Here is a 20,946-nt window from a genome sequence, read left to right on the forward strand (position 1 = left end):
AAATAACTGATGATGGTCGAAGTAGAGAGGATATAAAATGTAGGCTGGCAATGGCAAGGAAAGCGTTTCTGAAGAAGAGAAATTTGTTAACATCCAGTATTAATTTAAGTGTCAGGAAGTCATTTCTGAAAGTATTCATATGGAGTGTAGCCATGTATGGAAGTGAAACATGGACGATAAATAGTTTGGACAAGAAGAGAATAGAAGCTTTCGAAATGTGGTGCTACAGAAGAATGCTGAAGATTAGATGGGTAGATCACATAACTAATGAGGAAGTATTGAATAGGATTGGGGAGAAGAGAAGTTTGTGGCACAACTTGACCAGAAGAAGGGATCGGTTGGTAGGACATGTTCTGAGTCATCAAGGGATCACCAATTTAGTATTGGAGGGCAGCGTGGAGGGTAAAAATCGTAGAGGGAGACCAAGAGATGAATACACTAAGCAGATTCAGAAGGATGTAGGTACTGGGAGATGAAAAAGCTTGCACAGGATAGAGTAGCATGGAGAGCTGCATCAAACCAATCTCAGGACTGAAGATCACAACAACAACAACATCTCTTTTTCAGGCACTTGGTAGGACTGAACTCTTTGAGTTACTTCTTGTTGCCAAAATACTGACAATACAGAACACACAGTGTGACTTGTGGATCTTGCCAACATAACCAACAGATTATGTGCCAGTCAGCAGATGAAAGTGAGAAACCCAAGGGCAATTATTGTGTGTCTTACATCTCATGAGACAGGACAAAATACAATCCTTTCTTCATGCCGAAGTGAATTTTTGAGATGTATAGGTTGTATAATTTGAATCTGGATAAAATTGCCCTTACATGCTGCCGTATCAGAAGTGTGAACCACGACTACATTTCTTGTGAACAGGATTACTAGCTTTCTTCAGTCAAGTGCATTTTCAATGTAACCTGTAAAAAAAAATGTGAATAAACCTGAGTTGATTTCCACTCGTGTCGCAAATCACAACTGTGTATATTAATGTAGTCTCTGGCAGAAAGTTTAGGTTTTGAAATCAGAATACCCAAGTAATCTGGTGAAATAATGTAATTTCACAGTATCTGCTACATACAGATATAATACTATTCCAAAAACAAAAAATAATAAATAAAATGTGAAAAGTCACTGGAACCTTGTAATATACAAGAATATTCTCAGTAAATTTACAGGTGCTGTATAAATCTTTGTCATAAAATGGTCACATCACATACTTTCTCTAATTGCATAACAATTTCACTGTCTTTATATAACACCTTTGTAAATGACTCACACTCCAACAGAAAACTAATGAAATATCTGCAATAGAATCATCTTTCTTTCTTTCTTTCTTTCCCATTATCACACAAATGTTCACGTTAAACAAAACTTTCTCTTGGGCTTAATCGTAAATAATTTCACTGCCTACCATCAAAGGAAGTGTTTACTGATGAGCAAAATTTAAGTGTTATATATAGTTTGTATTTACATATTGCATCTTGTTTTTCCATGTCACACAGCAAATTAAAACTTATCACAAAGCTTTTAAAACAGTTGTACCAAAATAACATGCTTGAAACTCAACATGCACAGCTATTACTACTCCACACGTATGCATTTCATGCTGTGGAGGAATGTTCACTTGCATGTCAACAATAAGAAAATTTACTCAAAATTAAAAAATATAGATTTCATAACACAATTTAATACAATAGACAACATCAATATATTCAATTTAAAATATGTACTCTAGTTACTGATGCTTTTAGTACCCACACACTATACAAAACTTTTGTGTTTTGCATATAGTCTTGTTTCATCAGAATCACCATTGTAATTTACCTAACACAATAAAACCAGCAGCAAACACTGCTTGAAGTGTTTATTGTCTATTTCATGAACATATTAAAACTTAAATAAGATTCTTCTGGTACCTTTTTGCACACAAGGTCTTAACTAATTTTGATGGCCCCATCTCAAGTTCACACACAATACGATCTTCACACTTGCCAATAAAACTAATAGGATTGTCATTAAAATACGTAGTCAGGTCCAGCCATATCAATAGCCCAACGAAACTTGTCACGCTGTGTTCTGTTGTATATCTTCTCAATAGGAACACCAAACTTTTTGCACCTGTGGAAAGAAAACTCACATTGTAAGTTAACATAATTTCTGAAATAAAAATTTTGCCTTTAATCGAAGTCTGGATACATACCATGCCACACTTATACGCGGATCAAGATAATTAAGCTTGGATGTTCCCAAAGCAATTTCCTTATTTTCTTCCTTGTCTGTTGCCTGAACTTCTAACTTGGACAACTGTTCTTTAATTCTGTCTAGAGCTTTTTTCCTCTTATCCATGTCTCTGGGGAAAAAAAACAATCAAATTCAGTAGTATTCCAGAGAAAATTCAAAATGTTCAAATTTTAATATCATAATTAATAATAATGTTGTTCCAGAAGTGATTAGCTCAATGTTACAAACAAAAACTACTAACATCTTGTTTTTGGCCGATTCAAAATTTTTGTACTCTCTTTTTGCCTGCTTATACTGCCTTTCTGCTTCCTCCAATTGTTCCTTTTTGGCTTCAATTTTGTTCTTCAGATTCTCCATACTTTTAGCATGTGTTTTTGGAACAGATCTTTGATGGTTACAAAGTATTGCCACTGCACGGTTTGCGCGATTGTATGCCAAAATCTGTTGAAAATATTATCCTGGTTAAAACAACTACTACTTCAGTAAAACATAACAAGAGCAAAACTTTTGCAACTCTGAAATTCATAAAATGAAAGGAACTGCTCAATGAGCACTCACTATGCACTTTCATCATTTTACATAACATTTTTACTGAAACAATGCAGAACAATAAATTAAATAATGTTCTCAGGGTCATATAGGATATAATTTACAAGTGTGACTGTCTAATAAAACATTAATTCATATGTTAATACATCTGAAGAACAAAGTTAACTGTATGTAGTTTTACAAGGAGAGTACTTTTTACAAAAAAATTTATGAAGGCATACCTTTTCAGCAACTGTGAAGTCAGGATTAGTCAATTGTTTAAGCTGTTCTTGCAATGTGATAGAAGCATTGTATGTTCGGAAAACTTTGGCAGTCAATCCTTCCATCAGCTCATTCAGATGTTTGTTCAATATTGAAGTCTGAAACAAAAACATCAATATATAGCTTTTCTACAAATAAATATCTGTTGATAAAATACTGTTTAAAACTGTTCTCTTTGCTGATACTTTACAATGCAAGATGGCAGAAAGAAAGCTTACAAATTGACACAAACATTTCCCCATGATAAAAACAGCAACGTGATAAATGCTGCTGCTCCCCCCCCCCTTTTCGCCCGCCTCAATTAGTACTTTCCTTGGAAGCCCCTAAAGAAAGTGTGAGCATGTCATGAGGTACAGAATTCAAAATCATCAGTGAAAAGGTTGAGAATGATAAGTGGGCAAGCCAACACATACAAAAATCGATGTAGAGTAGTCACAAAACAATCAGTTGCTAAATCAAAGAAACATCTCCTATGTCTTTTTAATCTCTTCAGCACGAGTAGTGACTGGCGTAAAATGAAATTACACAAGTGGCCAACCTATCTTTCCAATTTTGATAATTACCAAGGAAAAAATTACAACTAACATCCTTAGTCCATATGTAGCACATATGCTATACACAAATTTTATTTTTTACTAGCTCACGGAATCAATCTAACTTACTTGGGCTAATTGTAGCACTTACTTTACACCATGGGCTTTCACCACATCAATTGTTTTTATCTCTGCATATTCCAAGTAGGTAGCAGCATCTGCTTAAAGAAACTGTTTATCACAGTATCAGTCCATATTTGAAAAATAAAGGGAGTTTCTGTTTGTTTCCAGTAATTTTGAACTACAATGTATTTCGATAAAGCTGTAATATGCTAATATAGCCTACACTATTGAATAAGTGATTGTTTATTTCATCACAGAAATATGGCAATATATTGTTTTTGATGTAGCTGTGGGACTACATATGCCAATCTCTAATATATAAAAGGCAATGTTCTGACTGACTGACTGACTGACAAGACAGACTGACTGACTGACAGACTCATTATTGCCCAGCCCAAACTGTGCTTTCTGAAAGGGACTTTTGATGCCAGAACTACAAAAATTGGTACTTGGTTTCACTGTCAGAAAATAAAAAATTAATGTTTCATCATTTTTGGAAATGCAACCACTAAGGAGGTCAAATATCGGGTGACTTTAAAAAAAAAAAGTAAAGAATTTTTAAGGCTATATCTATGACAATTGGTATTTAACCTATCTGTTAGAAATAAAATAAATACATGTTCTATTGTTTCTGGAAGTTCAACCCCCATGGGACTGCAACAGGGGATGAAAATTTTTAAGAAAATATTTTGTTACATTAAAAAATTTTAAAGTTAAATTAATGAAAACTGGTATTTCACTTCTCGGTTAGAGATAAAGAAATATATATTAGGGGGTGAAAATTGCTATGAAAATATCTCCATGAGAATGCAAAAAGCATGATTAACAAAAACTTTGGACTCCAGCCACCAGAATCGCGTTTTGGTCAGAAGTACATTCAGAAGACACCATGCTTATAAGGCCTTAATTAGCGTGAAAAGCTTCGGTGATGCAATTTGTCAACACACAAAAATTTGATTAAATAAAGACAAAAACAAAAAAATCTCTGCAGGTCATACAGTCTAAACGAACAAAGCAGCAGGCGCTAAGCTTCTGAATTATATTTTCTCATTCCAGAGATGCTGTTTTCATTATTTTTAGGTTTCTGCTACATCTTAGTGCAGCTTATGATCTTACATTTTTCTAAACTCGTGTTCACAGTGTTTCTTCATGAGCACATTTTAATAACCTTCACAGAAATTTCCACGAAGATAAACCTACAAGATGATGACCATAAGAAAAAGAAAATGACCTTAGAAATGAAATGTAAAATCACTGAAAAAAGTTAATGTGGTGTGCGAGTTGCTAATTTAGCATGCACACACAGTCGGTCTAAATCAACTATTTGTCCTGTCCTCAAGAACAAGGACAAGATTAAAGAGATAGATGCTTCAAAAAGAGTGACAAGAGAAAACAAAGGTTTTGTATTCTGGATGATGTCGAAAGGTTGCTCCTTATATGGATAAATGAAAAGCAATTACAAGGCAACACTATTAATGAGAACATCATTTGTGAGAAGGTAGAATGATTTTTGCCAACCCTGTTAAGACGACGCCGGGATCGTCAGCAGCCGAAGAAGTGTTTAAGAGATGCCATGGGTGGTTTGAGAAGATTAAGAGAAGAATCTGCATTCACTGCATTGTGAGGTACAGCGAAGCAGCCAGCTCCAACACAAAGGCAGCCGAGAACTTAATCAGCAACTTCAAGATGTTCATAGATTCTGAGGGTTATCTGCCACAACACGTTTTTGATTGTGACAAGACGAGTCTGTGCTGGAAAAGAATGCCGAAGCGTACCCGCAGAGGAGAAGGTATTGCCTGGCCATAAGCCAAGTCACAAGCCAATAAAGACAATCTCGCACTGTTATTCTATGCCAATGCAAGCAGTGATTTGAAAACTAAACCGTTGCTTGTTTACCATTCAGAAACTCCACGAGGCTTCAAGAAGTGTAATGTCCAGAAGAGCAGGTTATATGTGATGTGGAGGTCCTACAACAAGGCTTGGGGGACGTGATCTTTTTTGTGATTGAATCAATGAAGTGTTTGGTTCTTCAGTGAAAAAGTATTTGTTAGAGATGAATATGTCTTGCTTGTTATCGACAATGCTCCTGTATGTTCCCCAGGCCTACAAGACCACCACCTTGCCAAATTTAAATTCATCAAGATCCAATTTCTGCCTTCCAAAACCACTCCATTACTCCAGTCTATGGACCAGCAGACTGTTTCTTAGTTCAAGTAGCTCTACACTAAAGCACTCTTTGAGCATTGCTTTGAGTTGACTGAAGCTACCAATCTCACTCTCATAGAGTTTTGGAAATAACACTTCAACATCACTGCCTGCATCGATGTGATCGAAAAGGCTTGGGAAGAGGTTACCAAGAGAACTCACTCCCACTTGGAGAAGCTTTGGCCGGAGTGCATTGTCTAATGTGACTCGTTGAGGCATTTGAGTCAGTATCTGTGGAGCCTGTAGTCAACGAGATTGTGTCTTTGGCCAAGAGCATGGGACTAGAAGTGAATAACATTTATGTTGATGAGCTTATGGAAGATCACAGCCAAGAAATGGCCATCAAAGAGCTTATGCAGTTGCAGTGTGTTTCACAACAGGAAGTTGTGGAGAGGAGTTCTTCAGAGGAAGAGGAGGAGGAGGAGGAGGAGAGGGCGGTAACAGCAAAACAGCGATCTTCTGACACGAGAGAAATCCTGAAAGCAAGGGAGTCAGTTATCGTTCACTGAAAATAATCACCCCAATAAAGCAGTGACTATGTGCACTACAAATTTATTTAACGACAATGCTGTGTCGCATTTTCACTAAGTGTTGAAGCACCGGCAGAAACAAATGACTATGGATAGCTTTTTAGAAAAAATAATTTGTTATGTATTGTAAACAGTAAAGTACATATGTGTAATTGGCATAAATAAGATAAAACTTTTAGTACTTTTTCTGCATGGAACGCATTATCATATTTTAAATTAATTTAAATTGGATAAATTTTTTCACCTAACCTGTGTTTCACACTACGGGTAAGATTCTTGAACAAATTATGCTTGCTATGTGTGATTCCACTGTATTTTGAACATGTTCTAAAATTTTTGTGAACACACAATCTTTTTTTAAAAAAATTTGGTATTTCATTCTTATTTTGCCCAAGAACAATGCACTGAGCATTAATATACACTTTTCCTTCGTAAGACGAGAAGGTAAATAAAAATCAAATCTTTAAATTTCAATAAGAGGCCAACTTCAATCATCATTATGTGGAACACACTATACTTACGTTAAGTCTATCAAACAAATCATCCCCAGTGGATTTGTTTTCCATGAAGAGTTGCAAATTCTTAAATACTCGTTTCTCAACAGACACTTCATTGTAATATCTTATGGAATCCTTACCGAGGAAATCAAATACTACCACACATTCCTTCCCTGAAATAAAGAAAGCAAATCAAATAACAAGATCCAGAAATGTAAGTTATTTTTATATAAAATTTTAGTCGGGATAGCGGACTTTATTTCCGAGACATTGGATAACACAGATACATATTTGCAATCGTCATCATCTCCCAAAACATAATAAAATAATTCTAAGATGTATTATGCATTACACCATATATGACTTCAGTTTGTGTTAGAAGTTACTTTTATTATTCATTACATTATTTACATAAATTGGTAAATGATCAACAATTTTTATGACAGTAGTTCACTCCTTTCTGTGCTACATTAAGGCCAAGTGCAGTATAGTGTTTATGTCCACTTCTAGTATAATATTTATAAATCTTGCTATTGTTTTCAACTGTGATTGACTGTTGAAAGCAAACTTCAAAAGGGAAAATACCAAACTGTTTAAAGAGCTGTGTACAAGAGGTTCTTGAGTGGGAATCACCCATTATCCTTATTAAATGTTTCTGCACAGCAAACTCTCTAAATGACATTTTACATCAGAGGATGATGCCATAAGTCATAGTGAATCAAAATAGAAAAGTAATCTTCACACTTTTATCTCCAAATGTGATACCATTCATAATGCTGAAGTTGCAGAACTTAGACCTTGAAGGCCTGTAATGTGTCAGTTCTAGTACAGGCTCTTATCAATAACATAAACAATTAATAATGTGACATTACTTGGTGTTGTGTGTCACAGAGGACAGAATCAACCACTTACGAGCTGAACAATATTGGAAATTAGTCTGTCACCAGAACACCAACCACTCAACTAATAACATATGCACCATGCTCTTGTAAATCACTGTTGAATGTTTTCCTTGATTACAGGTTAACATTTAGATCTGCAGGACTAAAATGTGTTTGGTGCTCTGTTACAGTTGCATGTTAAATGCTCTCTACACCACAAAAAGAGCACAAAATGCTGTAATTGCATTTATAATCTAAAAAATTGTGACTAACTTAGAATTATGAGCAGTGCTGGGACAATCATAGTAATCATCACTGCCTGTTACATTATTGGTGCCATACAGCATGACCAAGTGTTCGCAGCTGGTGACAAAGACAGCACTGTGATGTGTTGCGTATTGCAGAGGTGGAGCCATTTCTCTTCTTAGGGCAACTTCAAATTGGAACACCCAGTAGCAACAGCTCAGGGCTTTTATTTATGCCTTCTCCACACAATGTTTGCAAACGAACAGCAAACCAAAGGACACTGAATGTTCTATTTAGTTCTAAAACACAGCTTTACTTCCAGGAACACACTTTACATGGTTGGGCTTTAAGTAGCTGAACCTGACTTCTTACTTAAAACTAGGTAAACACACACTACTCAGTATCTGTGGTTACTTGAATTCAATTTGTGATTTCCTCGAAGCATTTGTCAAATGAAGACAACACTCACCATCCTTCTCTTCATGCAAAGATATGTGTTCAACACGTAGTGAACAGCAACCGACTGTGTCTGCTTGATCTTCATCCTTCTCGTTACCAGCCCTAAGTGCCAGCTGAAATAGTATGCACACATTTTACTAAAAATGGTCACTCCTCAGGAGATAATTTTTGATAAAGTGTGTTACTATACCTTATCAATGAAATATAAAGCAACAGCTCTTTGTCTGATACGCATTTCCTTTGATTTCCAGTCTTCGCGATATTCTGCCCGAATCTTCTCAATACTTTTTGCAAGCTTTCGGGCTGTCTCATATTTCTGCCAATCTTTTTCACCTTTCAATTTTGAAGATGGGTTCAGCATGATGTATTTCACTTGTCCTTGTACATTTTCAGTCCAACTTGCGAGCCATGTAACCTAAGACACAATATTGTTATTTAAAATAACGAAATGACCATATCATGCTACACAGATTATGAACCGAAACCAAGAAAAATAAATATATCAACAGAAACAATCAACTTTAAAAATTTGCTGTGATTAGATAGATAAAAACTATACTCACCACATGGCAGCAGGACAACGCACATATAAATTACTTAAATTTGCAAGCTTTTGGAGCCAGTAGCTCTTTCTTCTGGCAGAAGGTTTGAAGGGGAAGTATGACAGATGAAAGAAAAGGACAGGTGATTTAAGACAGGGGAAAGTTGGGAAAAAGACGTCCAGAACCCTTGGTCAGCAGAGACTTACCGGACTAGATGAGAAGACTGATTGTTGGGGACTGCACCAGACATGACTTGAAAACCTGGGAGCTTAAAAGTGGAAGACAGAGTAATACACAATACAGAGATTACTGCCAAAACATCATGCATCAATTAATAACAGCAGAAAGCTACATGAACTGTATGCGACAGAGGTGTGGAGAGGGGAGGAGAGGTGTGGGTGGGAAACAGGCAGGTCAGAAAATGAAAGATATAGAAAATTGGAAGTGAGTGAAGAAAGGAATAGTTGCTGTGAAGAAATGCTGGGACAAAAGAAATGAATTAAGATAAATTAAGGCCAGGAGGGTGGTGAGAACCCATAACATGTAATGCCAATTCCACCTGCGAAGTTCTGAGAAACTGGCATCTGAGGGAAGAATCCAGATGGCACATGCGGTGAAACAGGCACCATGATAATGACTGTCATATTGTAGAGCATGCTCTGCTACAAGATATTGTGGGTTGCCAGTATACACTCTCTGCCTATACCCATCCAGCCTGACTGATAATTTGGTGGTGGCCGTGCTGATGTAAAAGGCCAAACAATGTTTACATTACCACTAGTGTATGACGTGTCATTTCAGATGTGGCTCTCCCTTTGATAATATGTTTTCCCAGTTACAGGACTGGTATACATGGTTGGAGGAGGGTGCCTAGGGTAAGTCCTACAGCAGTAATGGTCACAGTGGCACGAGACATATGCTAGGGAAATGGGTGTAGAAGCAGCATAGCATCTGGCAAGAATATTACAGATGGGGAGGGTGGCTAAAAGCTATTCTCGGTGTAGTGGGCAAAATGTCGGACAGAATAGACCTCATTTTAGGGCACGATTTTAGGAAATTATAGCCTCGAAGCTGTTGATTAACACATTCAAGGCCAGGATAAAACAGAGCAACAAGAAGTGTACCCCTAAGTTGTTTTTTGGAGAGTTCAGTAATATCCTGATTGAATGTGATTACCTGGGAAATCTGCTTTTGAACTAGGCTGGTGGGGTAACTATGTCCAGTGAAGGCTGAAGTGAGAATGTGGTGTGTTGCTGTAAAAGAGGCTGCTTCTGAAAAAACATGTTTGCCTTGAATACCCCAAGGCTGTATGGGTGGGAAAGTATGACAAGGAAAGGATGGCAACTGTCAAAATATAAGTACTACTGTTTGTTTGGAGATTTAATGTGAAAAGTAATGTGTAGCTGACTTTTGGTAAGGATGAGATCACCATCAAGGAAAGTGGTATGGGACTCAGAATAGAACTATGCGAAATTTAACTGAACCAGGAATTTTAACAGGTCAGCCTCACCATGAGCCCATATGGCAAAGATGTCCTCAATGTATCTAAACCAAACAACCAAGTCATATACCAGCTATTATGTAAATACTGTTTGGCCTTTTACATTGGCATGACTGCCACTAAGTTATCAATTAAGATGAATGGGCATAGGCAGAGTGTGTATATTGGCAACACACAACATCCTCTTGCAAAGCATGCTCTACAACACAAGTCTTGACCTTGGTGCCTGTTTACTCATTTGCCACCTGGCCTCCTCCCCAGACACCAGTTTCTTAGAACCATGCAGGTGAGAATTGGTGTTCAGTATTCAGTTTATTCACCACTGACCACTTACAGTGGAATAGGTCTGAACATTAAATATACAATTAACAATAACTTTACAGTAAAGTTTTTACAATTTAATTCCACTTTCTTTAGGAATATTCTTATATACTAATGTCAATGATTATTTCAAAATATTCTGCTATCTTATAAAATGGGTGTTTCAGTAACCAGCCATAAATCTTGCTTTTGAAAATATTACTGGGCAGTGACTGAGCAGATGCTGGAAGTTTATTGAAGACTTTTAAACTCATTATTTTGTGTGAGGTTGCAGTCTTTGTTGGTCTGTGTCTTGGTATGTCGAAGTCCAGTTTGCCTCTAGTGTTGTGGGGATGTATGTTCTCTCTGGTCTTGAACTCATTTAAGTTGCTTTTGACATAAAGCAGTGCTTTGTAGATTCACAACAGTTAATATCATGTGTTTGATAAAGAGGGGGGGCGGCAGTGTTCCTTAGGCTTAACTTTGCTCATTATTCTGATTACTCTTTTTTGAATTTTCAGAATTTCACTGACAGAGGAAGAATGTCCCTATAACAATATACCATAGGAAATGTGAGATTGAAACAGGCCAAAATATACCACCTTTAGATACTCATCAGTGACTACACCTGTCAGTCTCCAGATGAGATAACACACTCTTGCTATTCTCTTGCAGATATGGCTAATATGTTCCTCCCAGTTTGATTCTGCATCAATGTAGAATCCTAACAATTTTACTGATTTACTTTCAACAGCTGTAGTTAAACCCAGAATTAGTTCTTGTGTTTTATCAGGATTACATAGGAGTTCATTAGAAGAAAACAAATTCATTACTAGTTCTAGTTTTTCCTGTGTTGCCTGATGCAGTTCTGTTGTATCATGGTGTGTATTGAGCAGTGTTGTGCCATCTGCATAACACACAATTTAATTTGCTCCTAGATGGTAAGGTAAGTCATTAATTGCAATGATGAACAGAAAAGGACCAAGGACCGAGCCGAGGCACTCCAGTCTGAACTTCCTTCAGCGAGGAGATCTATTTTTAATTGATACAAACTGTTTCCTGATTCGATTACATCTAAATATGGTTAGTGAATGCCATAAAATTCCAGTTTTGCAAGTAGGACGTTAAATGGTACGCAGTCTAAGGCTTTGCTAAGATCACGAAGTACAACTGATACTAGATCCTAATTTTCGAATACAGTTTACATCTGGTTAACAGCTTCAGTGACAGCAGTAGTGGTATTTTTACGATGTTGATATGCAAACTGTCTGTTCGAGAGGAGATTGCGCTTTTCAAAATAGTTATTTAGTTGGCTGTACATTAGATATTCAAAAACTTTAGAGAAAATTGTTACAATAGAAACTGGTCGATAGTTATGGAGCAGATGCTTATCTCCCTTTTTAAAGACTGGTATCACTTTAGCAGTTTTGATCGCATCTGGGGGAAACTCCAGATTCTAAACACATATTAAAAATGAAAGAAAGAGGTTGACAGATTTCACTACATAGTTAGAGAACCAATAACAGTCCATACTTTTTGGAGATGGTGAACTTTGCCACAGCTTTTACAATATCCTCTGGGGTGACAACACTCCAGTGGAAAGTATACCTCCTATGAGGCACAGCACCAAGATGGTCTAGTGCCTAAGTGCCATTTTGCTTGATTTTGTTTTTCAGCTCACTCACTGAGGTTAGGAAGTAATTATTTACTTCTTATGGGACCAGCATTGCATCTTGTGTGCGGGTTTGTGAATTATATTGGTTGATGGTGAATTATATTGGTTGATGATGTCCCATGCTGCTTTACTTTTGTTGGGAGCACTTTCAGTGTTACAATACGCCCTAAGTTCTCGTCACCCAGCTGGCCTTAATTTATGTAAATGCTGTTGGTCTCAACATTCCTCTGCAGTACTATCCCTTTCCAGTTTTCTAGATCTTTCATTTTCTGACCTTTCTATCTCCCCCCCCCCCCCCTCCTCCTCCTCCAGGGTCACATAATATATGCATGAGGTTTTGGCAGTAATTTCTGTTTTTGTGTATTATACTATCTTTTACCTTTTAAACTCTTAGGTTTCCAAATCTCGTCCAGTGCAATACCCAAAAATCAGTCTTTCCTTATTGTCCTGTCCGGCAAGTCACCTCTGAACTAGGGTTGTAAATTTAAATTAATTTATATTTGTGTACTCCTGCCACCACTTGGTGAATAGATTTTTTATCTATCCAATTACAATAAAAATAAATGCTACCTAACAATTCCAACTAAACAATTACAGAGCAAATGGGGAAAAAAATTCAGTTTATAAATACTTTAGGATTAAAGGAGAACATTCACCAAAAAGCACACACACACACACACACACACACACACACACACACACACACAAGCCTAAACCCCTACATGACTTGACTAACAGTGTAAATGTTATTTTGCAGCAGGTGCCCTGGTTGTGGTAGGGATAGTGTTGGGTGGTATGGAGAGGAGGAAAGCAGGAGGTAGGAACAGGGACTGGGAATGGGTGGCACACTGAAGATGTGGGGATTGAATTGGAAGAGGTTTACGAAGAAAGGGGAAAGTGTTGGGTGGATGGTGCAGGGACAGTGGGTTATCTGAGACTGAGGCCAGTATGATTACAGGGGTTGAGGATAGATGCAAGGATAACTCCCATCTACGTAGCTCAGACAAGCTGGTGTTGGAGGGAAGAATCTGAAATCTCACAAGTTTTCTTTCCTCTGTGTGTGCCTACCAAAAAATTCAGTGCTGCTGCTTTTCAATGCATAGTCTCCTTTAATCCTATAGTATTTACATTCTACACGAACTTTCCTACGACATATTCAGTCCACCTCTGTTGGACACAATACTTATATTGTTTATACAGGTTGACTCTTACATAGAAGATTACAGCAATCAGCACTGGAACATAATGGCATGGATTCCTCATCGTAAGTAACCGAAACACCTCCATTTTAAAATTTATTTACATCACTTAAAAGCGTTGTGAGGCACAATTACAGTTAAAAAGACATTGTCTCAGATCTTGTTTTGGTTGCAGGGCACCACCACCCCAAGGAAATTCCGTCAGTTGGTGAAACAAAAGGTGAAATCTAATGTAAAACGTGAACTACCTGTCTGAAAATTACCATGTTGGTTCAAAACCAGTAACGGCGCTGTTTAAATAAATAAATAGCATTGTAGAAAGGGACTGGTTGCTGTAATCTTATATGTAAGAGTCAACCTGTGTTTCGTACACAGCCACCAGCTGAAAATGTCAGTTTTTGACAAAATAGCACTTACATTGTTGTCGTGTCTTACTTCCTTCCATTTGTGACCCTCTGGAGGCTTTGGCACAACAGCATCCTTACTGCAGTTAATAATTACATCTTCAGGCATTACTCTCCTTTTAAGCATACCCATTTTTGGATGCTCACCCCGTCCTCTGAAAAGCCCTGGAGGCTCAATTTTAAAATTTCCTATCTTTTCCTTATGTCCATCACATACACAGAAACCATAAATCTTTGTAATCTCTTCATTCTGTTCTTTAATTTTCTGCAGGAGGAGGACATGGTTTGATTAAAACAGAAAAAAATATGTAATAATTTGAACTGTAAACCTTCTTAAGATCACCTCAAATATTATGTGAAACAACTTACCTTTTTCTCTTCCTTGCTCATATTTTTTCTTTCCTCAGATTTTGCAACAAAATAAGCATGCATGTGCTTAAAATTGCATTTTGATAAATCTGTTATCTTCGCCCTTTCCTTTTCTGTCATTACCTTACGCCAGTCTTTGAAAAAGTTCTTGTTGAATACTTCTTTGGTAGTATAGTCATGGTCTAACATACGAGCATAGAATGTAGCAACCTCTTCTGCTTCCTCAGAGAGCGCCATTTCTTCACCTGTACCAGAAAGAAAAAACTACTAAGTACCAAATAAGGACAAGAATAATCAAGATTTAAAGACCAGGCAAATGAAACCAAAAAGCTGTGATATCACGTACCATCATAGTAAAATTTAACATCAGGTGGCAACCTTTCATATGGTGGCGCAAATACAGGTCCTTTGTGTTCCAGAAATGTCCACTTCCTGCCATCCGTATGCTTTTCCTCTTCCCACCTAACAAACAATAGCTGGCTTTATGGATACTGTTGACATGACATCTTAAGTTTACTTTAAAATATATGTTTGCAGAAGATAATGCATGTTGTAAAAAATCTTCACAACAAAAATCACTCCAAAGATGAAAAAAACAGGAACTCATTGTTGATATGGATCTCATGTGACTTGCTGCATCTCCATCAATAACAAATTAAATAAGAACTAGTTTGAATATTAAATTCAGTATAGTAGTGCCATTCAGACTTTTAAACAACAGCCTGTGCACTTTTAAATTATGTTAACACTGTGACAGCAGAAATAACATTAAAAGACAAGTACGCAATCATCAAAAGCTTGCTCTACACAGTTCAAATATTTCCACACTAATTCATCTATAAACTTTATATCAGCCTTTTCCTTGAATTAAAAATGTAATATACCATTCTTTCCCCTTGAGATGTGAAATTTAGATTTAAAAAAAAACATTGCCCTACAAATGATTTCCACTAATTTAATGAATCAGCCAACTACCCATTAAACAGCAAAAAAGCTGAGCTTGTAATAACACAAATCAGCATCATAATATAAGTGTCACAACTGGGAGGAAGAGGGTGGAGAGTTACTGCTTGCTGTTTCATTAATCAACAATAACACAATCTAAGCCCCAACATGTTAATTCTTACTCACTTCATTGAATGCTTTGAAAACTAGTCACCACCAGTAACAGTTAGAATAAACAGGAAGGCTACAGTTTCCTTCACACTCTGATATAGATCAAATAACAACAAAATATAGAACACATGACAGTACTGGATTCAGTTTAACATACACAGGTGGTACAGAAATTGCTGCTGTCACATGTGTGTATGTCCTCACTACAAGACAAGATATCTTGTGTCTTTTAGAATGTAAACCAATCAAATTTCTTAAAACTTTTGCAGAAAAATTGCAAAATACCATTTTGCAAACAAGAAAAACAGTTATTCTCATTGTATACAATCAACACATAGTTGAAAACTAGAAGTGATGTGGAATCCATGCTTCTTGGCAGCCATATTAGTAACACTTGACTGCACTGCCATCTGGTGGCAAAATTTTCTGAAGATAAAACAGTACTGCCAACTACTGAGCAACATGTCACATACCATTTCCAGACCTCTTGTTGCTCTTCCTCCTTTTTCTTTTTTCTTGGTGACTCAGGAAGCTTGTCTTCTGTTTTAACTTTCGGTTCTTTCACCTTTTTCTTTTTCTTCTGTTCAGGGAATAAAAAATTATGTACAATTTTAATTCTCACACACATAATAAACCATATAACACAAATACACAATCACATAGGACAACACATAAAGGTACCAAATGTTACAGGATGCAGCCATTTCCTTAAGGTAAGTTGCAGGGTAGAGGTTAAAAAGCAATTGACAGGAAGACCACCCACTTAATAACTAGTGTTAAGTGGCATACAGGCAGAAACTACTGAAGACTAATTAACTAATTCATCTTTGGGCACAATAAGAAAGTGAATGAATTTGCTAAGTACATTTACATGGGGTCCCAAATCCAGTTTTCTGTGAAGCAATTTCCCAAAACTGCTTCTTGTTGGTCATGCAAATATTCCACTACAGATTCTGGAATTGCAGGTCTGGCTAATGGGTTTAAGTGCCCATAATTTATATTTGCCTTATGTAAACTATCTAATGTAAAAACATCTTTCAGGTAAATCCCAGAGTGCAAGTCATGGAAAATGTTAATCACTCAAAGTATTATCTTTGTTTGTACCCATTACCTTATAGAAAATTTAATTTGTCTTAAGGTCTACAAAGTTATATCTTTAAAAAAGCTTTGAAGAGCTTGAAGAGCTCATCCATTGTAGTGACCGGAGCTGATGCTGTGTCACTACATTCATCTTGATACTCTGTTCAGAATTGCATCGCTGCAAATTGTGTCATCGTAACTAACACTCTTTTAAGTGTTACTTTTGTGAATTGATGCTTAACAGTGATGCCCACACCAATTGCAGATAGAAAACAATTCATTGTTTTAGACCTTTTCACAAAAAACTAAAATTACTTTGTACCAAAAAGCAGTCCAATGGTGAACTTACACAATAAATTGCAACACATTACCCACATATTGTCACCTTTAAAATGAGAGAGAGAGAGAGAGAGAGAGAGAGAGAGAGAGAGAGAGAGAGAGAGAAGAGAGAGAGAGAGAGAGAGAGAGAGAGAGAGAGATTCTTCCTCCTCCTTTCTGTATTTCACGGCTGCATCCACAAAAAACGAAATTGTTTCAAATTCATAATGTACACAAAGCATGAACTGCAGAAGTTTTTTTTATTTTTTTTAAATAAACTTACTGGTTTGAAGTCTTCCTCCTCTTCACTTTCAGCTTCTCGTTTCTTTTTTTCTTTTTTAACCTTTTTGCGAGCTGAAAGTGGCATATCATCTTCAGAGTCCTCGACCTTACGCTTTATAGCTGGAGAAGCGCGTGAAGCCTGAATAATGACAAACAACTTACTTGTAAAACCAATATATCAGAATGATTCTTGTAATCCCTCCTCAAAAAGCTATTTGCACATTTAACATCACCTCATGCAACATATGCAAACACAAACTAGTTAAGTGTTCCTTCATAATGACACACAAAGCAACAAATTAGTTTTGATGACAAAATACTTTCATTCTTCTAAAGCACAAACAAAAACAGTAAAGTTAAAAAACCAAAATGAACACTAGAATACACTAACTTTCTATTGTATTCAAACAGGACCCTCCAGATGTTTAGAAAGATTGAATGTTTAAAGGTTTTAAGTTTACAAAATACACAAAATGTTGATGAAAGGAAAGCTATAAAATTAAAAAAAGAAGCCGGAATGAATGGTTGTTTTGATGTTTGTAAGACGACTTCAGTAAATAATGATACAAATGGAAATGAATTTCAATTTCATCTGTTATGGCACAAATCTTATGTACTGTTCCTTCTGGTCCCATTTGTATACCACCATCTTTGTCTATACAGCTCACGCACTGAACCATTCACATCTTCAAATTCTGTTGTATTCAAGGCTGTTATTTAACACAGTTCACAGGTTGTTTCTGTGCCATTAAACAGACAATATACTTTCATACATCATTTCAGATTTGTTTTCATTAGTAAGTTCAAGCTAAGTACACACGTTTATTTTTAGTGCCTAAGTGCTTTTATATAAATGTTAATAATTTTATAATTGCAATGAATTGTCAATGCTTTACAGCTTTCAGTCAAACTGTGAAACAGCCTTCAAACAACCAGGAAAAAACCATTCACTATATATACTCACAATTAATGTCACTACTATGACGTCACTCATCCTACTTGCTCACTGGAGTTGCAAGTTATAGTTTCAAACCTTGTTCAGGCAAGCCAAATCAATGTGTATGATACCTGTTTTTTATTTTAATGCCTTAGATAGACCCCAATTTTATTTTTTTTAAGACTACATATCCTTTTTCTTGTAAACAATCTGCCCAAAAATTAATTCACTTCTGACTTTATTCCTGAAACTGAGCTGAGCTATTAATTGTTTATGAAGCACTTTTTCTTGATTTTTCTCTCTATGAACTTCAAACAGTTTCTTTTGGAATTGCAAAAAAATGAAACATAAATCTGTTGCCTGGAAATGACTTTTTAGCATGTTCCATTGTTGGTATTTTGCACTTCAAAACTGCATTCAGAGAGAGATTTCAAATTTGTGTCACTACTCCATGTTAGGCATAAGTGACATAGGACCTATACACAGGTTTCCATAAGCAATTACAATGAGTGTCAGACATATTTCTTCATTGTCTGGTGGGTCGCAGGCCAGATGAGAATGAGGTAGCTCACACTGACACGAAAAGAATATATCAACTGTAGCTAGCACGCCACATTACGATATTAACTAGCTGGTGGAAGCAACATGGTAGATTGCCTGTGCCACTTTGGAAACTCAACTACCAGGTAAAGGAGCCCAAATGGAAGTCACCCATGGAAAAAAACAAATGTATGTTCATTGTACAATCACCATGGAGTAAAAACGAAAACTCTTTCTCATAAGTATACTTGATATGAAGACAAAAAAACTGAACTAAAATAATCCAAGAAATTGAGGAAAAAGCATAATAGTTTAAAAATGAGTTTTGATTCATTAAAACAGGAGGGTCATCAGAGAAACTCTCTTTCTGAAAGTGTTGGTAAAATAAAGGAAAGCTGTATGAAATTAAATTAGCATTTGTGAACACAGCGAAATTAAGTTTCCAACAAAACAGTACACAGATGTTCAAATACAGGCTGGGATACTGAATGGTAGAATACAATAACAAGGCAGAAAGTTGTGCACATAAATTAGAGCAATGTTTATCACAGTGGCTGAGCATGCAAGGCTTTGTCATGAAAAATGTAATTTGAAACATCTGCACAAACAAGACATTTTGCCACAATTGGCCTAGTCTTTGGTAGTAATTCATTAACAAACCATAAGGTTTAATTTTCCATCATTCAAATACGAATAGTTTAGAGTCATATTTATTAACAATAAACAAAATCTGTGTACACATGTTAACAGTTCTTCACTTTTATTTTCCCTGATAAACAGTTCTTCACTTTTATTTTCCCTGATAATCATTAAACATTCACAGTCTCATGTTAAATGATTATTGTGTAAGTGCTGCAGAACTCCTTGAACGAACAGGTACTTAAGGCCATGTAACTACATACCTGCATACTACTCCATCCAGTGTAATGTCTCTAGTGCTAAAAAATTCTGAAGAGACCCTGTTTATTACTCCTTTAACTCTTACTACAGATTTAAGTCCACCCCCAACCCCCCATTCCTCTCCAGAATGAAAGCTCAAAAGTTTATCTCCTGCGCCTTAGTTTACTACATGTTACTCAATGAGTCACAAACTTTTTCCACGAACATTTTACATATTTTTATTCCTGCCAATCATTTTTGCAAGGTGTGCCAACAGTATGTGGCTGGCATGCAATTAGAAAGACACAGAAAGGAAGAGAGAGAGAGAGAGAGAGAGAGAGAGAGAGAGAGAGAGAGAGAGAGAGGGGGGGGGGGGGGGGGGGGGGGGAGTACATAAATATGCTTCAACTATCTCTACAAAACAGAACGCATACCATGACATGCCATTACACTGACTGTAGCCAAACTGTTGTACTGTTTGATATCGCTATTTCAGCAATATGATTTTATATTAGCATGTTTGAGTACAGAGATCTCACAATGATGATCATTGACAGAAACCAGTCACCTTTCACTGTAATTTTGAAATACTTGGTTGCTATCATCCTCAACAGTGACAGTGGTCATCCTGCACAGTCAGAATGTCACATTTTAACCAAGGTTTTAGCATGTTCATGCGTACCAACAAGGCAAATATGCACAAGTGCATGTAAACATGCACATATGCAGATGGTATACAGGCTGCATCTTTAATAAAATACAGTTTTACAGTACAGTATTACACTAAAAAAGATCATTTTGCACAAAGTAATACTCCAATCGCTCTGCTTCACAATGCAATAGTCATACCAAGCATACACAACACAGGTTAATTACAATTTATTCCACCCCACAGTGAATAAAATGAAGTAAATGGGAAAAAATATACCTGTACATTACATAAATGAAAGGAATCACAAAACTCTCTGCAAACAATACATGCAAACTAAACAATCACTTTCTTAAATGGAAATAAAAAGATGGATGCTGAACAAAACTATGGGGAAGTATCTAGTATTACAAACACACACAACACACACACAAAACAACTACAAATGACATACCATCCCTGAAAGAGGAGTCTTTCCAGCACGAGCCCACTGAAACGGGTAAATGGTTGCTCATAAGTTTTTACATGAAAACTGCTCTAAAACTTATCAACATATTTTCATCTGTAGTTTCTAGAAGGTCATGGCAGATCACCGTCCACAAATGTACAAATTATGTGAAGTTAAA

The 20,946-nt window shown here is 36.5% G+C and overlaps 1 protein-coding gene across 2 annotated transcripts in view; it reads right to left on the minus strand.

Annotated features, from left to right (window-relative positions):
- Positions 1-1,446: 1,446 nt before the first annotated feature.
- Positions 1,447-20,946, minus strand: part of LOC124798881 (DNA topoisomerase I, mitochondrial) — a 43,427-nt gene continuing 23,927 nt past the window's right edge. The window contains exons 7-19 of one of the 2 annotated variants that reach the window (XM_047262413.1): positions 20,775-20,810; positions 17,317-17,454; positions 16,109-16,215; positions 14,866-14,981; positions 14,520-14,764; positions 14,164-14,415; positions 8,720-8,944; positions 8,540-8,642; positions 6,968-7,116; positions 3,016-3,153; positions 2,487-2,686; positions 2,205-2,354; positions 1,447-2,122 (exon numbers count right to left, since the gene is read on the minus strand). In XM_047262413.1, the coding sequence (XP_047118369.1) occupies positions 2,020-2,122; positions 2,205-2,354; positions 2,487-2,686; positions 3,016-3,153; positions 6,968-7,116; positions 8,540-8,642; positions 8,720-8,944; positions 14,164-14,415; positions 14,520-14,764; positions 14,866-14,981; positions 16,109-16,215; positions 17,317-17,454; positions 20,775-20,810 (1,962 nt within the window). In that variant the 3' untranslated portion in view covers positions 1,447-2,019. The remainder of the gene's footprint in view (positions 2,123-2,204; positions 2,355-2,486; positions 2,687-3,015; positions 3,154-6,967; positions 7,117-8,539; positions 8,643-8,719; positions 8,945-14,163; positions 14,416-14,519; positions 14,765-14,865; positions 14,982-16,108; positions 16,216-17,316; positions 17,455-20,774; positions 20,811-20,946) is intronic. The other variant, XM_047262414.1, reaches the window with a different exon arrangement.

Source organism: Schistocerca piceifrons, chromosome 5 (assembly GCF_021461385.2).
Source record: "Schistocerca piceifrons isolate TAMUIC-IGC-003096 chromosome 5, iqSchPice1.1, whole genome shotgun sequence".
NCBI lineage: Eukaryota > Metazoa > Arthropoda > Insecta > Orthoptera > Acrididae > Schistocerca > Schistocerca piceifrons.